General features: G+C 43.1%; 1 protein-coding gene across 1 annotated transcript; it reads left to right on the forward strand.

Moving 5' to 3' along the window:
* The first annotated feature begins 269 nt into the window (after positions 1–269).
* On the forward strand, positions 270–16934 carry mcmbp (minichromosome maintenance complex binding protein). Its single transcript, XM_084153345.1, has 16 exons — positions 270–446; positions 912–997; positions 1136–1276; positions 1593–1634; positions 1988–2077; positions 2334–2463; positions 11374–11513; positions 11719–11816; positions 11927–12099; positions 12298–12421; positions 12706–12820; positions 14062–14227; positions 14679–14812; positions 15617–15781; positions 16013–16101; positions 16221–16934. The coding sequence occupies exons 1-16, from the start codon at positions 389–391 to the stop codon at positions 16345–16347; spliced, it is 1878 nt and encodes a 625-aa protein (XP_084009471.1). The 5' UTR covers positions 270–388; the 3' UTR covers positions 16348–16934.
* The last annotated feature ends 214 nt before the right edge of the window (positions 16935–17148 follow it).

A 17148-nucleotide genomic window follows, 5' to 3' on the forward strand; every position in this document is an offset into this window, starting at 1 on the left:
TGCAGTCTTGATGGACCGGTTGCGAAATTAAATATGAGTAAGATTCAGTGCTGCCATCTACTGCTGTGGCTGAGCTACTGCAATTAAAAAATAATACGTTTACACAAAGTTTCTGATTGACTTTACTCTCTAGTCGACAGTCAACATTAGTAACATAGATATTATTTAAAATGCAATCATATTAAAGATATTGTCGAAAATATCTCTAAAAAGATCCCGCGACTACGAGGACGTTACGTTCTAATTTCTAGTGACGCAATTTTCCCGCCAGTGTGAACACGGACTGAGTTGTGCTCCCGGAGAGAGAGTGATAAAGTTATTGAGGAATAATTATTGATATTTTCTGTAATTTGTTTTATCTGCCCTCCAAAAGATTTACTGGTAAACAATGCCTTCATCTCACGATTGGATAAACAACCCATTGGGCGTTATCGAAACGATGTTTGGTAAGAAGACAAATGCGGTGAAAGAGGTGCTGCTAGCGATACCATGCTGGTTCAGGAACTTAGCTAGCTAGCTAGCCGATGCCCGCCACTGTTAGCGAACTAGTTACGAGTTTGAAAACAGCTGATTTGCAGATAAATGGATCAATACAGATGGGCTTATCAGATTAAACAAGCTGATGAGACTGGAATAACGTACTAACGTTAGCTAACATGGAACTGCTATAAGTGTGGTTTTGTTTTAATTTTCCAAATACCACTTGCTAACGTTAGCTAATAAACATTGGTTGATTCGGAGTTAATTCATATTTAGTGGAATTTCTCTTTTGTATTATAATAGTTACTGTTGTTTCTTATGATTGGTCAATACACATGTTTACGTCTCCCCTTTACACGGTGTTGTGACTTTCTGCTGATTAGCATGCATAATGCGGATGTGGTTTGTCTGGCTCTTCTGTTGTCCTGCAGCCCAGAGCAACTCTAACCCAGAATGGGAAGCAAAAGTGTTGGAATACTTCAAAGGGCAGCTGAAAGAAAAAGAGGCTCAGAGCTGGGTATGGACTGAAGAATGCTATTTATTCTCATTTGACTAACATTGGTCTCTGTGAAGTAGCAGCACACTAAGCTGAATATAGAATCCAGCACACCCTTCTTTTGTACATAATTTCTAAGCATGTTTGTTTTCATTTCAGGTTCCTTCGCTAAACGATGTGCCCCTGCACTACTTAAAGCCCAACAGCCTTGTGAAATTCCGTTGTTTGGTCCAAGACATGTTTGATCCAGAGTTCTACATGGGAGTGTATGAGACTGTGGACCCCTCAACCAAGGCCAATGTAAGACCTTTCACTCTTCCATTGCTTTGGTTCAGTAGCTGCATAATGCCCTATATTACACAGACACCTGCTGTCAGTGTTATCTGTCTAGACATTTGCTGAGACTCAGAGAAATTATAGGATGTTCAAGATGTATTTCACCTAGCCCTGTGAAAACAATCAGTTTTCGTTTTGTAGATAGTTCATAGTCAATATACTTGTTGAAAGTGCATAGTCAATTTACTGTAATTGTTGGAAGTATATGGTCAATAGGAAAAAGCTTTTCCGATCTTGTTCTCTTCCTCCAGTCATTTGTTGTCTGTCTGACAATTCTCAGGTTTTGAGATGTGGGAAGTACAAAGATGTCACAGAATGTGGGGTAAGCTCATCTCTCTAACAGGGTCCCCTGTAGCTCAGTTGGTAGAGCATGGCGCTTGCAACGCCAGGGTTGTGGGTTCGTTTCCCACGGGGGGCCAGTATGAAAAATGTATGCGCTCACTAACGGTAAGTCGCTCTGGATAAGAGCGTCTGCTAAATGACTAAAATGTAAATGTAACATTGTCTAAGCTCAGCAGTAGCCATAGTTTCAAAGATGTGTAGCTAATGTATTAGGCCTTTGCATGGAAGCAAGTGGTGTCTACAATGTAGATGTAGTTTGAGCCCTGGAGTGGCAGTGTTTTAAGATTCAAATTCACATGACTACTCTTGATTACCTGTGTTCGTCATCTTCAGGTGGATTTGAACTCCAGAAACACTGTGACTGCCGAGAGACAGACCTTCTATTGTGTCCCTATTCCAGGAGAGAGCCCTTGGGCTAAAGAGATATCCTTTCTTTCTGCTGTGGTATATATTCAACAAAGCATTTGTATTTGGCTATTTGCCAAAAGATGAGGGACTTATCATCTGCCTTTTTGGTCAAAATTTGGCTTTGAGTCTATGAATATGATTATGCAGTACGCTCTGTGATTATCCATATTAATTGTTTGTTGAATTGAGTCCGAATTTTGCTCACTATTTGTGAAGGGGTTTGCCTAAGTAGCTGTCTCAAGCTATGGAGTTGTTCTTAACTCTGCCACACAGCTATGGCTGTTCTAGTCAGGCCAGAGTTGTCCCATCCACCTCCTATGTCCCAAGCAGACAGAAGCGCAGCTACGAAGAGGACGACGACATGGACACACAACCCCAGAAGCAGAGAGAACCACACGCAGGTGGGTACACACTCCTTAAACATGCATCCAAGTAAAGCAGTTCTGAGTCATGTTCATTAGGGCACATTGTAGCAAAACCTTTTAAAAACGACATGCATTCAGATAGTACCTCCCCAGTTTGGACAGTTTTCTTTTAGTTTCATGCCTAGTGAACACGACCCTGGCTGGTTCAGCCAGGTTGAAGCCACAGTTTTGACTACTACAGTGGTTCCTCATTTTAAAAGTTGCATCATACCACAGTAGAGTCTGGCCTCCTGTAGCTCAGTTGGTAGAGCAGGGTTGTGGGTTCAATTCCCACGGTGGGCCAGTATGAAAAAAATCAAAATAATGTATGCACTCACGAACTGTAAGTCGCTCTGGATAAGAGCGTCTGCTAAATGACAAAAAAAAAAAAACTGCTTCAGTGAGTCGCGGCGCTTGCCATTAATACTCATTTCAAACACCAGAGGGCATCTTTGAGCACATCTTCTTCATCTAGTCTTTTTTATCATTATTTTATTAACAAAAACACAAAGATGTTGATGAACAAATACTGTATGCTTCTTTCTATTGGATAAACAGTGTATATACAGTGAGGGGGGAAAAAGTATTTGATCCCCTGCTGATTTTGTACGTTTGCCCACTGACAAAGAAATGATCAGTCTATAATTTTAATGTTAGGTTTATTTGAACAGTGAGAGACAGAATAACAACAAAGAAATCCAGAAAAACGCATGTCAAAAATGTTATAAATTGATTTGCATTTTAATGAGGGAAATAAGTATTTGACCCCCTCTCAATCAGAAAGATTTCTGGCTCCCAGGTGTCTTTTATACAGGTAACGAGCTGAGATTAGGAGCACACTTAAAGGGAGTGCTCCTAATCTCAGTTTGTTACCTGTATAAAAGACACCTGTCCACAGAAGCAATCAATCAATCAGATTCCAAACTCTCCACCATGGCCAAGACCAAAGAGCTCTCCAAGGATGTCAGGGACAAGATTGTAGACCTACACAAGGCTGGAATGGGCTACAAGACCATCGCCAAGCAGCTTGGTGAGAAGGTGACAACAGTTGGTGCGATTATTCGCAAATGGAAGAAACACAAAATAACTGTCAATCTCCCTCGGCCTGGGGCTCCATGCAAGTTCTCACCTCGTGGAGTTGCAATGATCATGAGAACGGTGAGGAATCAGCCCAGAACTACACGGGAGGATCTTGTCAATGATCTCAAGGCAGCTGGGACCATAGTCACCAAGGAAACAATTGGTAACACACTACGCCGTGAAGGACTGAAATCCTGCAGCACCCCCAAGGTCCCCCTGCTCAAGAAAGCACATATACAGGCCCGTCTGAAGTTTGCCAATGAACATCTGAATGACTCAGAGGAGTACTGGGTGAAAGTATTGTGGTCAGATGAGACCAAAATCGAGCTCTTTGGCATCAACTCAACTCGCCGTGTTTGGAGGAGGAGGAATGCTGCCTATGACCCCAAGAACACCATCCCCACCGTCAAACATGGAGGTGGAAACATTATGCTTTGGAGGTGTTTTTCTGCTAAGGGGACAGGACAACTTCACCGCATCAAAGGGATGATGGACTGGGCCATGTACCGTCAAATCTTGGGTGAGAACCTCCTTCCCTCAGCCAGGGCATTTGAAAATGGGTCGTGGATGGGTATTCCAGCATGACAATGACCCAAAACACACGGCCAAGGCAACAAAGGAGTGGCTCAAGAAGAAGCACATTAAGGTCCTGGAGTGGCCTAGCCAGTCTCCAGACCTTAATCCCATAGAAAATCTGTGGCGGGAGCTGAAGGTTCGAGTTGCCAAACGTCAGGCTCAACCATAATGACTTGGAGAAGATCTGCAAAGAGGAGTGGGACAAAATCCCTCCTGAGATGTGTGCAAACCTGGTGGCCAACTACAAGAAACGTCTGACCTCTGTGAATGCCAACAAGGGTTTTGCCACCAAGTACTAAGTCATGTTTTGCAGAGGGGTCAAATACTTATTTCCCTCATTAAAATGCAAATCAATTTATAACATTTTTGACATGCGTTTTTCTGGATTTTTGTTGTTGTTATTCTGTCTCTCACTGTTCAAATAAACCTACCATTAAAATTATAGACTGATCATGTCTTTGTCAGTGGGCAAACGTACAAAATCAGCAGGGGATCAAAACTTTTTTCCCTCACTGTACATCATTACCTATTGTAAGGTTGTTTTTTTGTAGGGGTTCGATGTATTTTCGTCAGGGCAAATCAGGTCTGTGATATTGAGTTAGAAATGTCAGACTTTAGTCTTGTCAGGTCATCTTTTGGTCTGATAATTTCATTCAAGCATTTTAGTTATAAAAATAAGTTACAAAGGGAGCCTTGAATAATTAAACAGTAAATGAACTGCATGTTGACTAAAGCAATTGCAATCATGAATGCATGCAAATGTTTTTAATCTTGGTTGTACTATTATTGTATTTGTTGTTCCAAATGGTCAGAATTTTTTCAATAATACATTTCCTTCTCTCTGCTGCCAATTGCCAGATATCTTAATTCTTATTAGCCCATCACGTGATCGGGTCCTCACAGGCATTGAAGCTTCGAAGTAGGCTACAAGTGAAGACAGACCGATGCAAAGGAGCGCGTAACGTAACAAAATGTGGAAGATTCAAGGGGTCTGAATACTTTCCACAGTGTATTTGGAAAGTATTCAGACCCCTTGACTTTTTCCACATTGTTACGTTACAGCCGTATTCTAAATGGATGAAATATAACATTTCCTCATTCATCTACACACTAACCCATAATGACAAAGCGACAACATGTTTTGAGAAATGTTTGTAAATTAATTACAAATAAAAAACAGAAATACCTTATTTACATAAGTATTCAGACCCTTTGCTATGAGACTTGAAATTGAGCTCAAGTGCAAAAACCAAGCCATGAGGTCGAAGGAATTGTCCGTAGCGCTCCGAGACAGGATTGTGTCGAGGCACAGATCTGGGGAAGGGTACCAAAATATTTCTGCAGCATTGAAGGTCTCCAAGAACACAAGGTCCTCCATCATTCTTAAATGGGAGAAGTTTGGAACCGCCAAGACTCTTCCTATAGCTGGCCGCCTGGCCAACCTGAGCAATTGGGGGAGAAGGGCCTTGGTCAGGGAGGTGACCAAGAACCCGATGGTCACTCTGACAGAGCTCCAGAGTGCCTCTGTGGAGATGGGAGAACCTTCTAGAAGGACAACCACCGTTTATTTTTTTATTTTTACAACCACCTCTGCAGCACTCCACCAATCAGGCCTTTATGGTAGAGTGGCCAGATGGAAGCCACTCTCAGTAAAAGGCACATGACAGCCCGCATGGAGTTTGCCAAAAGGCACCTAAAGGACTCTGACCATGACAAACAAGATTCTCTGGTCTGATGTTTTTCAGCGGCAGGGACTGGGAGACTAGTCAGGATCGAGGGTAAGATGAACTGAGAAAAGTACAGAGAGATCCTTGATGAAAACCTGCTCAGGACCTCAGACTGGGGTGAAGGTTCACCTTCCAACAGGACAATGTACATTTACAAAGACTTATGTGTTTCTTAAAAGAATAGCTACTGTTTTCCGGTTTTCAAATCAATTTGATTGGCTACTTTGGTTAATTGCCTTTGTGCGCTGGCAGATTGGGCACCTATTGAAGTAAAATCATGAAATTCCAGGCCTGACTATACCTAAAACATCAATTTCAAGTCCCTAAAAATAGAAATCAACTCAGCAAGTCTCTTGTCCTGCTGATAGATGGCTTATTTTGTATTCCAATAATAGGTTAGGCCACCGAACGATTCACACCTGGCCCGCAGTTGAGGCATCGCCAGCTGTGAACTCTACAGCATGCTCTTTAATTATTGCCTTATGTTGGCATGCATAACATTATTTAACAAATTCTGGTATTTTGAGTGATGTGATAGACAATGCACTGAATCATACAGCATCATGCCGGTTGAAAGGAATTTTGATAATACACTGCTCAAAAAAATAAAGGGAACACTTAAACAACACAATGTAACTCCAAGTCAATCAGACTTCTGTGAAATCGAACTGTCCACTTAGGAAGCAACACTGATTGACAATACATTTCACATGCTGTTGTGCAAATGGAATAGACAACAGGTGGAAATTATAGGCAATTAGCAAGACACCCCCCAATAAAGGACTGGTTTTGCAGGTGGTGACCACAGACCACTTCTCAGTTCCTATGCTTCCTGGCTGATGTCACTTTTGAATGCTGGCGGTGCTTTCACTCTAGTGGTAGCATGAGACGGAGTCTACAACCCACACAAGTGGCTCAGGTAGTGCAGCTCATCCAGGATGGCACATCAATGTGAGCTGTGACAAGAAGGTTTGCTGTGTCTGTCAGCGTAGTGTCCAGAGCATGGAGGCGCTACCAGGAGAAAGGCCAGTACATCAGGAGACGTGGAGGAGGCCGTAGGAGGGCAACAACCCAGCAGCAGGACTGCTACCTCCGCCTTTGTGCAAGGAGGAGCAGGAGGAGCACTGCCAGAGCCCTGCAAAATGACCTCCAGCAGGCCACAAATGTGCATGTGTCTGCTCAAACGGTCAGAAACAGACTCCATGAGGGTGGTATGAGGGCCCGACGTCCACAGGTGGGGGTTGTGCTTACAGCCCAACAACGTGCAGGACGTTTGGCATTTGCCAGAGAACACCAAGATTGGCAAATTCGCCACTGGCGCCCTGTACTATTCACAGATGAAAGCAAGTTCACACTGAGCACATGTGACAGTCTGGAGATGCCGTGGAGAACATTCTGCTGCCTGCAACATCCTCTAGCATGACCGGTTTGGCGGTGGGTCAGTCATGGTGTGGGGTGGCATTTCTTTGGGGGGCCGCACAGCCCTCCATGTGCTCGCCAGAGGTAGCCTGACTGCCATTAGGTACCGAGATGAGATCCTCAGACCCCCCTGGGTTCCTCCTAATGCAAGACAATGCTAGACCTCATGTGGCTGGAGTGTGTCAGCAATTCCTGCAAGAGGAAGGCATTGATGCTATGGACTGGCCCGCCCGTTCCCCAGACCTGAATCCAATTGAGCACATCTGGGACGACATGTCTCACTCCATCCACCAACGCCACGTTGCACCACAGACTGTCCAGGAGTTGGCGGATGCTTTAGTCCAGGTCTGGGAGGAGATCCCTCAGGAGACCATCCACCACCTCATCAGGAGCATGCCCAGGCGTTGTAGGGAGGTCATACAGGCACGTGGAGGCCACACACACTACTGAGCCTCATTTTGACTTGTTTTAAGGACATTACATCAAAGTTGGATCAGCCTGTAGTGTGGTTTTCCACTTTAATTTTGAGGGTGACTCCAAATCCAGACCTCCATGGGTTGATCAATTTGATTTCCATTGATAATTTTTGTGTGATTTTGTTGTCAGCACATTCAACTATGTAAAGACAAAAGTATTTAATAAGATTTTCATTCATTCAGATCTAGGATGTGTTATTTTAGTGTTCCCTTGATTTTTTTTAGCAGTGTATTACAGTTATCAACACACTCGTCACTCCCGTTCAACAACTCTAAATCGCTTTTGCATGCGCTCCAAATTGATAACTTGAAGTAACATTTAAGTAAATGAAATTATCGAAAGGAAAATGTGATTATTTATTAGCCTAGTGGTTTAGTATTTCCGGGCATATCATGTGAATTAGGCCTCATGTAAATTAATTGTCAAAAGCTCAAGAGATACTGTTGCATGTAGGTCTAGATTATTTATGGGTTGATCATATAGAAACATAAAAACGTTATTTTAACAACTCCAAAGCAATTGTCTGTCTATGGCGGAGGAACCACTGACTCACTACCTTTTTCCATAATCAATGCACATGCAGGTAACTCTTAACTGTTAGGACAGCAAATGAGGTCTCCTAAATATCTGTTGACTAGGTGGATCTCTTATGACTGGAGAGGCTTCACACATAGCAAGTTATGGTATTAAGACTCAAATAATGACATTACTTATTATATTGATGATCATAATAATTGTAATAACAAGAAAGAGGGTTGAGGAGCGAGAGCTGCTTGCATATTATATGACAAACAGGTGGCATTAGATTACAACAACAAAAAACAGCCTTTATTATAGCAAAGGTTAAAAACAGCCGAATTTGTGAAATTGCTTTATCCAACATTTTGCAGTTGCGTGAGGCTTGGTGCTCACGGAATCAGTAGGCTATTAAACAAACACTCAAACGGGCAACAGAAGCAGGATCTGTCTTATTTCTGTAGATATATAGATGATTTATAAATCCAGGCACATTTAACAGTTAGGCTGTTGATTATAGACCTAATTAAGTTGGAGTTTACTTTTTCGTCAAATTCACTATTATACACATGGTAACAAATGAGGAAAGGCTCCAATTCAATGGCGCACTGAAGATTGTTTCAGAACCGTGGACTGCTATATTTTTCAGCATAGGACTAAGTGACTCACTCATTTGTAGCTTTCATTCAAAATAAGTTATACTATAAAGCAGGGTTAAAGACACATTATTTCTGATCATCTTTAGCATACCCAGTCTCTCGCTCGCTACAGCTCATTTCGTTTGAATTATTATGTGGATTATAATAAATTGATATTTTTAGGGGTTGATGTATTTTTCATTAGGGAAAATCTGGTCTGTGATATTGCGTTAGAAATGTACAACTTTAGAGGACTTAAGCCTAGAAAACATTTCAAGTTTGCCTTTTTTGGCCATTAGGCTGCACGTTACAATAGGTCAGTCAGTTATCTGTATCCTAAACTGTGGCACAAATTGGGGGATTTTTCACACCTAGCCGAGCTATTAGACTAACCCTTTGTAAATTAATGGAGGTGGGAATGTTTCTGTCCAAGAGTCTCTCCTCTTGCGCTAGAGTCCTGCATCGGGCAAAAAAATCAGCTGGCGGATGGTCCAAGAGTTGAGAGACAATGGCGCAATTACACTTGACCTGTGGATTCCGATTTTCAAAAAATAGGATACTTGTGCCTTACAGTCCATTACATAAACCAAAAGTGGGTGCTGGTGGAGAGCCACTCATAAGGCCAGCTATTGTGAAAGAATACTTATGGATCTTGTTGATTTCCTCTATCGCATCAGAGGCCACACTCACCTTGGAGGCAAGCAAACAGCCTACTTTTCACTTGATAATTATGTGGTTCCAACGGATAAAGTGTCACCTACAGATGGATTTGTGGTGTCCGAGAGAAGCGAGCCTGCGACCAGGCACGTTGGATGACGTCCTTTTCCTGCACAGCAGGAAGGATTTGAAGAAATCTGAGTGATGAATGGACTATTTTTGAAGTTATTGTTTTAGTAGCTATATTAGAAGGCTCTTTCAAAGCGATTTGAATTGTCAATGTGCCGCATTGTGAAAATACAAATATATTGTTGTTTCAAGGCATTGTTTCTGTTTAGCCAAATGTTGAATAGACATGCAGACAAATGAATTAATGCAGGGAAAGAGGAATAACAGCCTACTGTCTGTAGTCATAAAAACAATTAGGCTAAATCAATGTATGTTATTTTGTTGGGTAACGGATTGACTCTCGGAACTAAGAAGTCAGCTTTTTTTCTTGAATATAATCATTCAGAAGGTTAAACCCATAGGTCTTAGGCCCGCAGTAAATTAAATTAGACAGGTTAGTTTTTCATTAGGTTAAAATAATCCATGCCTTCTGGCAATGTTATAAAGTCTAAACGTTATGGGCGGAGCTAGAAAGTTGGCTGTCAGAAGTATTACAATGGAAATGTACTTTTAATCCGTCTGTCAGCATATTTCAAGACATGGCATATGAAGGTGCATGCAGTGAAATACCCGATGGGTTGGATAATACTTTTCTTGTCAATCATCTTGAAAAAACCGTATATTTAACTGGAAATCAACCGATATTCCATCATTAACACAATGGAAAGGTCAGATGCTTTATCTAAATGTTGAAAGTGTGTGGGCAATGGAGAGAAACAAAATGGTGCAGTTTGAGGCCGAGTGATGGTGATTTGAGAATGTGGAGTTGAGCAGGTGTGATGTAGTCGATCATTATGTGATGATGTGGTTTGTATGTTTTGTAATGCAAAAAAAAATAAAAGTAGTGCACAAATTTTGGGGGGTGGAATTACCGCTCCCAACACAAATCTAATTATTAATTCTGAATAGGATTTATTTGATTTATTTCGTTTACATTCTTCATTGTAACCATAACCCACGGGGGGTATGAAAAATAAAAAAATAATGTATGCACTCACTAACTGTAAGTCGCTCTGGATAAGAGCGTCTGCTAAATGACTAAAATGTAATGTCACAAATAATTGAACACACACATGAGCAGATGAACTTGGTCAAAACATTTTTTTATTAGACTCTATAGGAAAGAATGTCGTACTTATTTATTTTGATCCAAAGCCACAAATGAGTGAGTCACTCAGCTTTATGCTGACAAATATAGCTTTATGCCCCAAAATAGCCTACTAAATAGGCCAAGCCTAAGCGAATACATTAAAAATGGTCTAAATAAACTAGTACATTTCATAAATAAAACAAATTTAAATAGCTCAGGTCTTGAGAATATGAGCAACCTTTTTCTGTCCGTATCCTCGCTGGACTCTTCGGTTTCTTCTTCTCATAAGCAAAGAAGGACTCCATGTTTCAGAAACTCACTTTTATATAGAGGGGCTATCAGTCTTTCCACACTGTGGTAAATAAAGCCAGTTTGTTCTCTTAGAATTCTTTGTCTGTTTTTGGAGGGAGAGAAGCCAAAAGCGTAACTCCCCCTTGTGATAGTGTGGCGCCATGACGGAATGATGCAATTTACCACCATCTACCACAGTGTCGCCGCATAAGCTCGAAACGTTTAATTGAGGAACCACTGTACCAACTGTTCTCTCTTCTATTTATAGAGCCCCATGGCAACGGGGACTCCAAGCGGCAGGAGACTGAAGCCCCCTCCAGCCAGACGACGGCCCCCTCAGACTGTTCCTCCCATCTGGACCTCAACTTTCCACTGCCTGGGGAGAGGGGGCCAGCCTGTCTAGTGAAGGTAAAACTAACAAAATCATCCTGTGATTTTAGGCCCAGACTGTCCAGTGATTGCTTCCTTTCCAAGAATTATATAATATTTTGCTGTCTTGCCTGGGTTCTGTAACTAAGCTGTATCAAGGGACTAGCATATTTCCGTGTCAGAATATTCAAGTGATTCCAAAGATCCCATTGACTCTGTCACTCACCAGGTGCTCTGTTGACAGGTCTATGAGGAGTTGGACAGCTTCAAGCTGAACGACACACTGGAGGTCTATGGGATTCTCTCAGTCAACCCAGTCCTGGCTGTGCTAAGTGAAGAAAAGTAAGGCGCTTGAGTTTGTTTTAAATAAGGTTGATTTCATTTTTGTTGTGGTTATGTGTGCGCACGTCTGTGTGTGTCCGTATTGCTCACAGCATTGTGTATCCACACAGAGACCCCTCGTCGTTGCTGCTAGACCCCACAGAGAGTATGGAGACTCCAGAGGAACAGAGAGCTCACGACCCCCCTGCTTCACTGGTGCCCCGTCTCCACTTGCTCTATGCCCGCCCCTTGCAACACAACAACCCTCTACTGCCCTCTGCTCCCACGGAGGACCAAAGCGCCTGTAAGACTAGGACACATCACAATATACGTTTACTTGTATTCACTGAGGGCAGTGCAATTCTCCCACTGACATCAATTAATTATTTATGCGAAAGTCTGAATTTGGGTCCTGATTTGAATGCTTTTTTAAATCAAATTATAGAGTTCCTTAACTGTTCCGTGGAGGTTCTGTTTTAACTTTTGGGTCTCACCTTCTCAGTTGTATCCTCTTTCCTGGTTGAGATGGCATCTGTGAGGGCAGAGCTGCTTGCTTACCTCACTCACGTTCTTCTGGGAGACGGACTGGCTGCTGAGTACCTCATACTACACCTCATCTCTAATGTGTGCGTGTGCACTCCATACACAAAGGGATGGTTTCCCAAACCCAGTTTAAGCTTAGTCCTGGACTAAACCATTCAATGGACATTCTCCATTGAGAATGATTTTTAATCCAGGACTAGGCTTAATCTGGGTCTGGGAAACCGGGCCAGAGATAAATGATGTATCTTTTCTTACACTATTTATGACTCCATATCTGTAGAGCATAGTGAGTACCCCCACAACTCTTTATTCGAATAAGCTCGAAGGTGGTTCCTGATAGTGATTGTGTGGGTCTCTGTCATCACAGGTATACCAGACGGGATGTCCTGCCTTTGGGTAAATTCACCCTGAACCTGAGTGGCTGTCCGCTCAACTCATACACAGAGCGACTCTATCAGATCATCCAACAGCTGGTGCCTTGTGTGAGTTAATATGTCCTATCATGGTCCATATTAAAGCAAAACTGGTTTGACTGTTATTTGAGATTTGAATTGTGATGCTGCAGCATTTTTGGTTGCCACTAGTAATTGAGGTTAAAATGGTATGGAACACTGATATGCAACTCTAGCCTGAAGTATGGCAGCACAGTTTCTAAATTGTCATGACTAAATTAATTTAGCCTTCCACTTAAGGTCAGTATTAGATTAGAGTCTGACAATACTGAAAGAATGCATACTTTGTAGATCCCGAGTGCTGAAGCGGGTAGCGCGTCAAAATCGTCTGTCCTCGGTTGCAACACTCAATACCGAGTTCCAAACTGCCTCTGGAAGCAACGTCAGCACAATAAGTGTTGATCGGGAGCTTCATGAAATAGGTTTCCATGTCCGAGCAGCCACACACAAGCCTACTATCACCATCCGCAATGCCAAGCGTCAGCTGGAGGGGTGTAAAGTTCGCCTCCATTGGACTCAGGAGCAGTGGAAACGCGTTCTCTGGAGTGATGAATCACGCTTCACCATCTGGCCGGCCGATGGATGAATCTGGGTTTGGCGGATGCCAGGAGAACGCAACCTTCCCCAATGTATAGTGGCAACTGTAAAGTTTGGTGGAGGAGGAATAATGGTCTGGGGCTGTTTTTCATGGTTCGGCCTAGGCCCCTTAGTTCCAGTGAAGATAAATCTTAATGCTACAGCGTACAATGACATTCTAGACGATTCTGTGCTTCCAACTTTGTGGCAACAGTTTGGGGAAGGCTCTTTCCTGTTTCATTATGACAGTGCCCCCGTGCACAAAGCGAGGTCCATACAGAAATTGTTTGTCGATCGGTGTGGAAGAACTTGACTGGCCTGCACAGAGCCCTGACCTCAACCCCATCGAACACCTTTGGGATGAATTGGAACGCCAACTGCGAGCCAGGTCTAATCGCTCAACATCAGTGCCCGACCTCACTAATGTTCTTGTGGCTGAATAGAAGCAAGTCCCCGCAGCAATGTTCCAACATCTAGTGGAAAGCCTTCCCAGAAGACTGGAGGCTGTTATAGCAGCAAAGGGGGGACCAACTCCATATTAATGCCCATGATTTTGGAATGAGATGTTCGACGAGCAGGTGTCCACATACCTTTGGTCATGTATCGCACAACATACATTACAAGACTTGAACCGTCAGACAGTTTATCAATGTACATTTAAAGTAACTGGTTACGGTTTTCCTTCTCCCCGGTAGTCTTACCGTCTCAGTATGAGCCTCCACACCATGAACAGCCTGCGTTTGGTGCCTAAGAAGGACTACGTGGCCAACCGGCTGGTGAGTGGAGCCTTGCAGCTGGCTAGGAACACCTCCCTCTTCCTGGATGAGACGCAGCTGGAGCAGGGTCAACTGGACAGCTCCGGTAAGAGGAGGGGGCTCTGGGAACTAGGGCTTTGACCCTGAGCCACTAGGGCAAGAAACCGAGGCCCTGGCCAGAAACAACTTTTAGGCTCAGACACTTGTGTAGATCTGAGAGGATTTGATGTGGTAATTGCTCCACCTTGCCCGCTGATAGGCTAGGTGGATTTTTTCGACGTTGCTTATACCTGTCTTATCCTCTCAGATCTCCACAAGTGGGGATAGGGGGTAGGGACAAGGGGTTGATTCTGGGCAGGGGGCGAAAGAACTACAGGACTGTACTGCAGTGACAAACGCGCAGCAGATATCGGAGTGCCTCTAGCTTTTGTGTGCGAAAGCCAGGCTATATTCATTAATTCATTTGGTTTACCAATTGCGGTAGTGCAATGTCATTTAATCCATCGAATAGCTTTGTGTTGTGGTAAGATGTTCATAGATATCCGTGTGTGCTATAGGTGTGCGGAACATCACTGCCCTGGGGAACCTGATCTCTTGGCAGAAGGTTGATTATGACTTCAGCTACCACCAGATGGAATTCCCCTGCAATATTAACGTGCTCGTCACATCAGAGGGCCGATCACTGCTGCCGGTGAGTACAAAGAGGGTAGAGGAGGCAAGGCCCACACCAGAGGGCGTAGGAGGGGCCCCTGTGTGTCCCCGTGTGCGTACAGGGGTTAGGTTTCAGCCAGGCTCTCAGGAGACTGACACGTGTCAAATGCCATGGGGTTGTTTCCAACCAGCGTCATCATGCTGCCCCCTCTCACTGCCCATTGGTCAGCCCCAGCCCCCTAGCAGCGCTATGGTCTGGCTTTAGAAGTTGGCCTCACTGTGTTGCAAACGGCCTAAAGAATGCGCTGTGTGCTATTTCTGTGTGTTGATCTAATGGAGTTGCTATGACTGCAGCTGTGCCACCGGGACAATCCTGGCCAGAGGTGTCGAGATAGGGCTGTCTATCAGGCCACACCACATTGAAGGGCAGGGTGAATGTGTCATAAACAATTGTGGGAGCAGATGGTCACAAGTTAAATCTTCCTGTCGATGTTGAGTACGTGTTGTGAATGTGAAATGAGCGGATGAACTCCCAACATTTATATACACACTTAAACTCAGTGGCATGGTTTCCACCAGGCGAGCCAGTGCTTACTAGCGTTAGAGGTTTGAAATCAAGCCCTCAACATGACAACATCCTGCAAATACCTTGTCAACATATTTGCCAATCTCCCATTGACTAGATGGTCTGAATCTTTGTCGGGCCGTTACAGGAAATAATCTCATGTTGAGTCTCGGGTTTTAAACATTAGTAAGCTGTGTCTTGCATGGAGATGGTGCGATGTGGAAATTAGGCAATCCCCCACCCCCCTGTGTTTCTCATAGAATCTTTCCCATCCCACAGTCGGACTGCCAGGTACCCCTACAGCCTCAGGTGACCCCACCCAACATGGAGGAGTATCTCACTACCATCCACATGGCACAGTTGACATCACAGATTAACAAGTTCCGTGTGTACCTGAGTGTGGCCCGAACCCTCGACTACAGCATCTCTGATGAGGTCACCAAGGTAAATGCTACTTTAGATTTTCTGATTTCCAAACCTGGCCTTTATGAACCTAGCTTCTGTGCTGAAAGCAGTATTGAATAGTTAAGCTCAATCAAGGTGTTTGTTTGTCGTGGTATCAGGTTTCCAAAACCTGTGTGGTTACCGTGTCCACTCCTATTTTCTATAGAAATGAGTCTTTGTTTCTTATTTTTGTTGATTCTTATTCAGTTGCCTTGTTACTGTTTTCCACAGGCAGTTGAGGATGACTTTGTTGACATGCGCAAAGATGACCCCCAGCGCGTCACCGCAGAGGACCTGCATAGGATGCTTGTTGTAGCAAGGTGTGTGAAAGTTACGTGAAAGTTATTCAGCCTTGTCCTGATGTCTTAATTCAGCATAACATGCTCCTCAAGTGAAGCAGTCATTTTGTGTCGCTAACTCGCATAACGTTTGTCCTCAGGTTGCTCTCCTTAAGTTTGGGACAGACCACCCTTTCCCGAGATGGATGGATGAGAGCCAAGCACATAGACCTGCTTCGCAGGAGCAGGACCGAACAACAGAAGAGTCTCAATGGCAACGAGCCTTAATCACAAACACCCATTCGGTGTGGAAATAAAAACATGTTATGTGGAACAAACATTTTTCATTTTGATATCAGAAGAGCAAATTTTTGGAAAAGTTCAACTTAATAAAACTTTTATGTACAAAACTTTTGGTTCTTTTTGTATAGCACTGCGATTGTATTTAGCTTTTTTGCTTATGTGTTGGGAGATCAGGATAAGCTTTTTATCAATTGTCATATTAGCAATTTCTTGATAAGAAAATTAAAATCCTGGCAAAAAAAAGTAACAGGACTACCGGTAATTGTACTGACGTTTTCAGTGCCTTGTATGTTACTGCCTTAAACTCCATTGTAGTACTGTTTACATTTTGGATTCTGTCTAGGTACGTTTGTGAACTAATGCAAAATATGCTATGCCAATGTTCACTTTTCCTCCCCTAAGTCTAGACCATAACTTCTAGTTTTTATATCAACATGTTGGATCTGGTACATGTAAATAGGGCATTTTGAGATCATTTTATTTCACCCCCCTTATGCCTGAAAGTTCTCAGGAGTCAATACAATGATCTTCCCAAAAATGTAAAAATAAATGTCTTCAGTTTGTGAGCTATACTTGTTTGTACTCATTAAAATATGGTCAGCTTGACATTTTGTTATTTTGGGCTAATTATTAAGGGACACCCTGGATTGGGACCCAAATGCATATATCCAAAATGAGTTGAAGCATGAACATTTTCACCCAACTCATGAAACAGACTCAGAACAGTTGGACATGTAAAATAGTTTATTCAATTTACTGAAATTATTCGAGACAGTGTGTAGCTAC

Source organism: Coregonus lavaretus (genome assembly GCF_964263955.1).
Source record: "Coregonus lavaretus genome assembly, chromosome: 36".
NCBI lineage: Eukaryota > Metazoa > Chordata > Actinopteri > Salmoniformes > Salmonidae > Coregonus > Coregonus lavaretus.

Coding starts and splice junctions, on each gene's coding strand:
- mcmbp (XM_084153345.1), top strand. CDS start 389: ATGCCTTCATCTCACGATTGGATAAACAACCCATTGGGCGTTATCGAA. Junction 2,078..2,333: donor AGAGCCCTTGGGCTAAAGAG/ATATCCTTTCTT, acceptor ACTCTGCCACAC/AGCTATGGCTGTTCTAGTCA. Junction 11,817..11,926: donor GCTGTGCTAAGTGAAGAAAA/GTAAGGCGCTTG, acceptor GTATCCACACAG/AGACCCCTCGTCGTTGCTGC.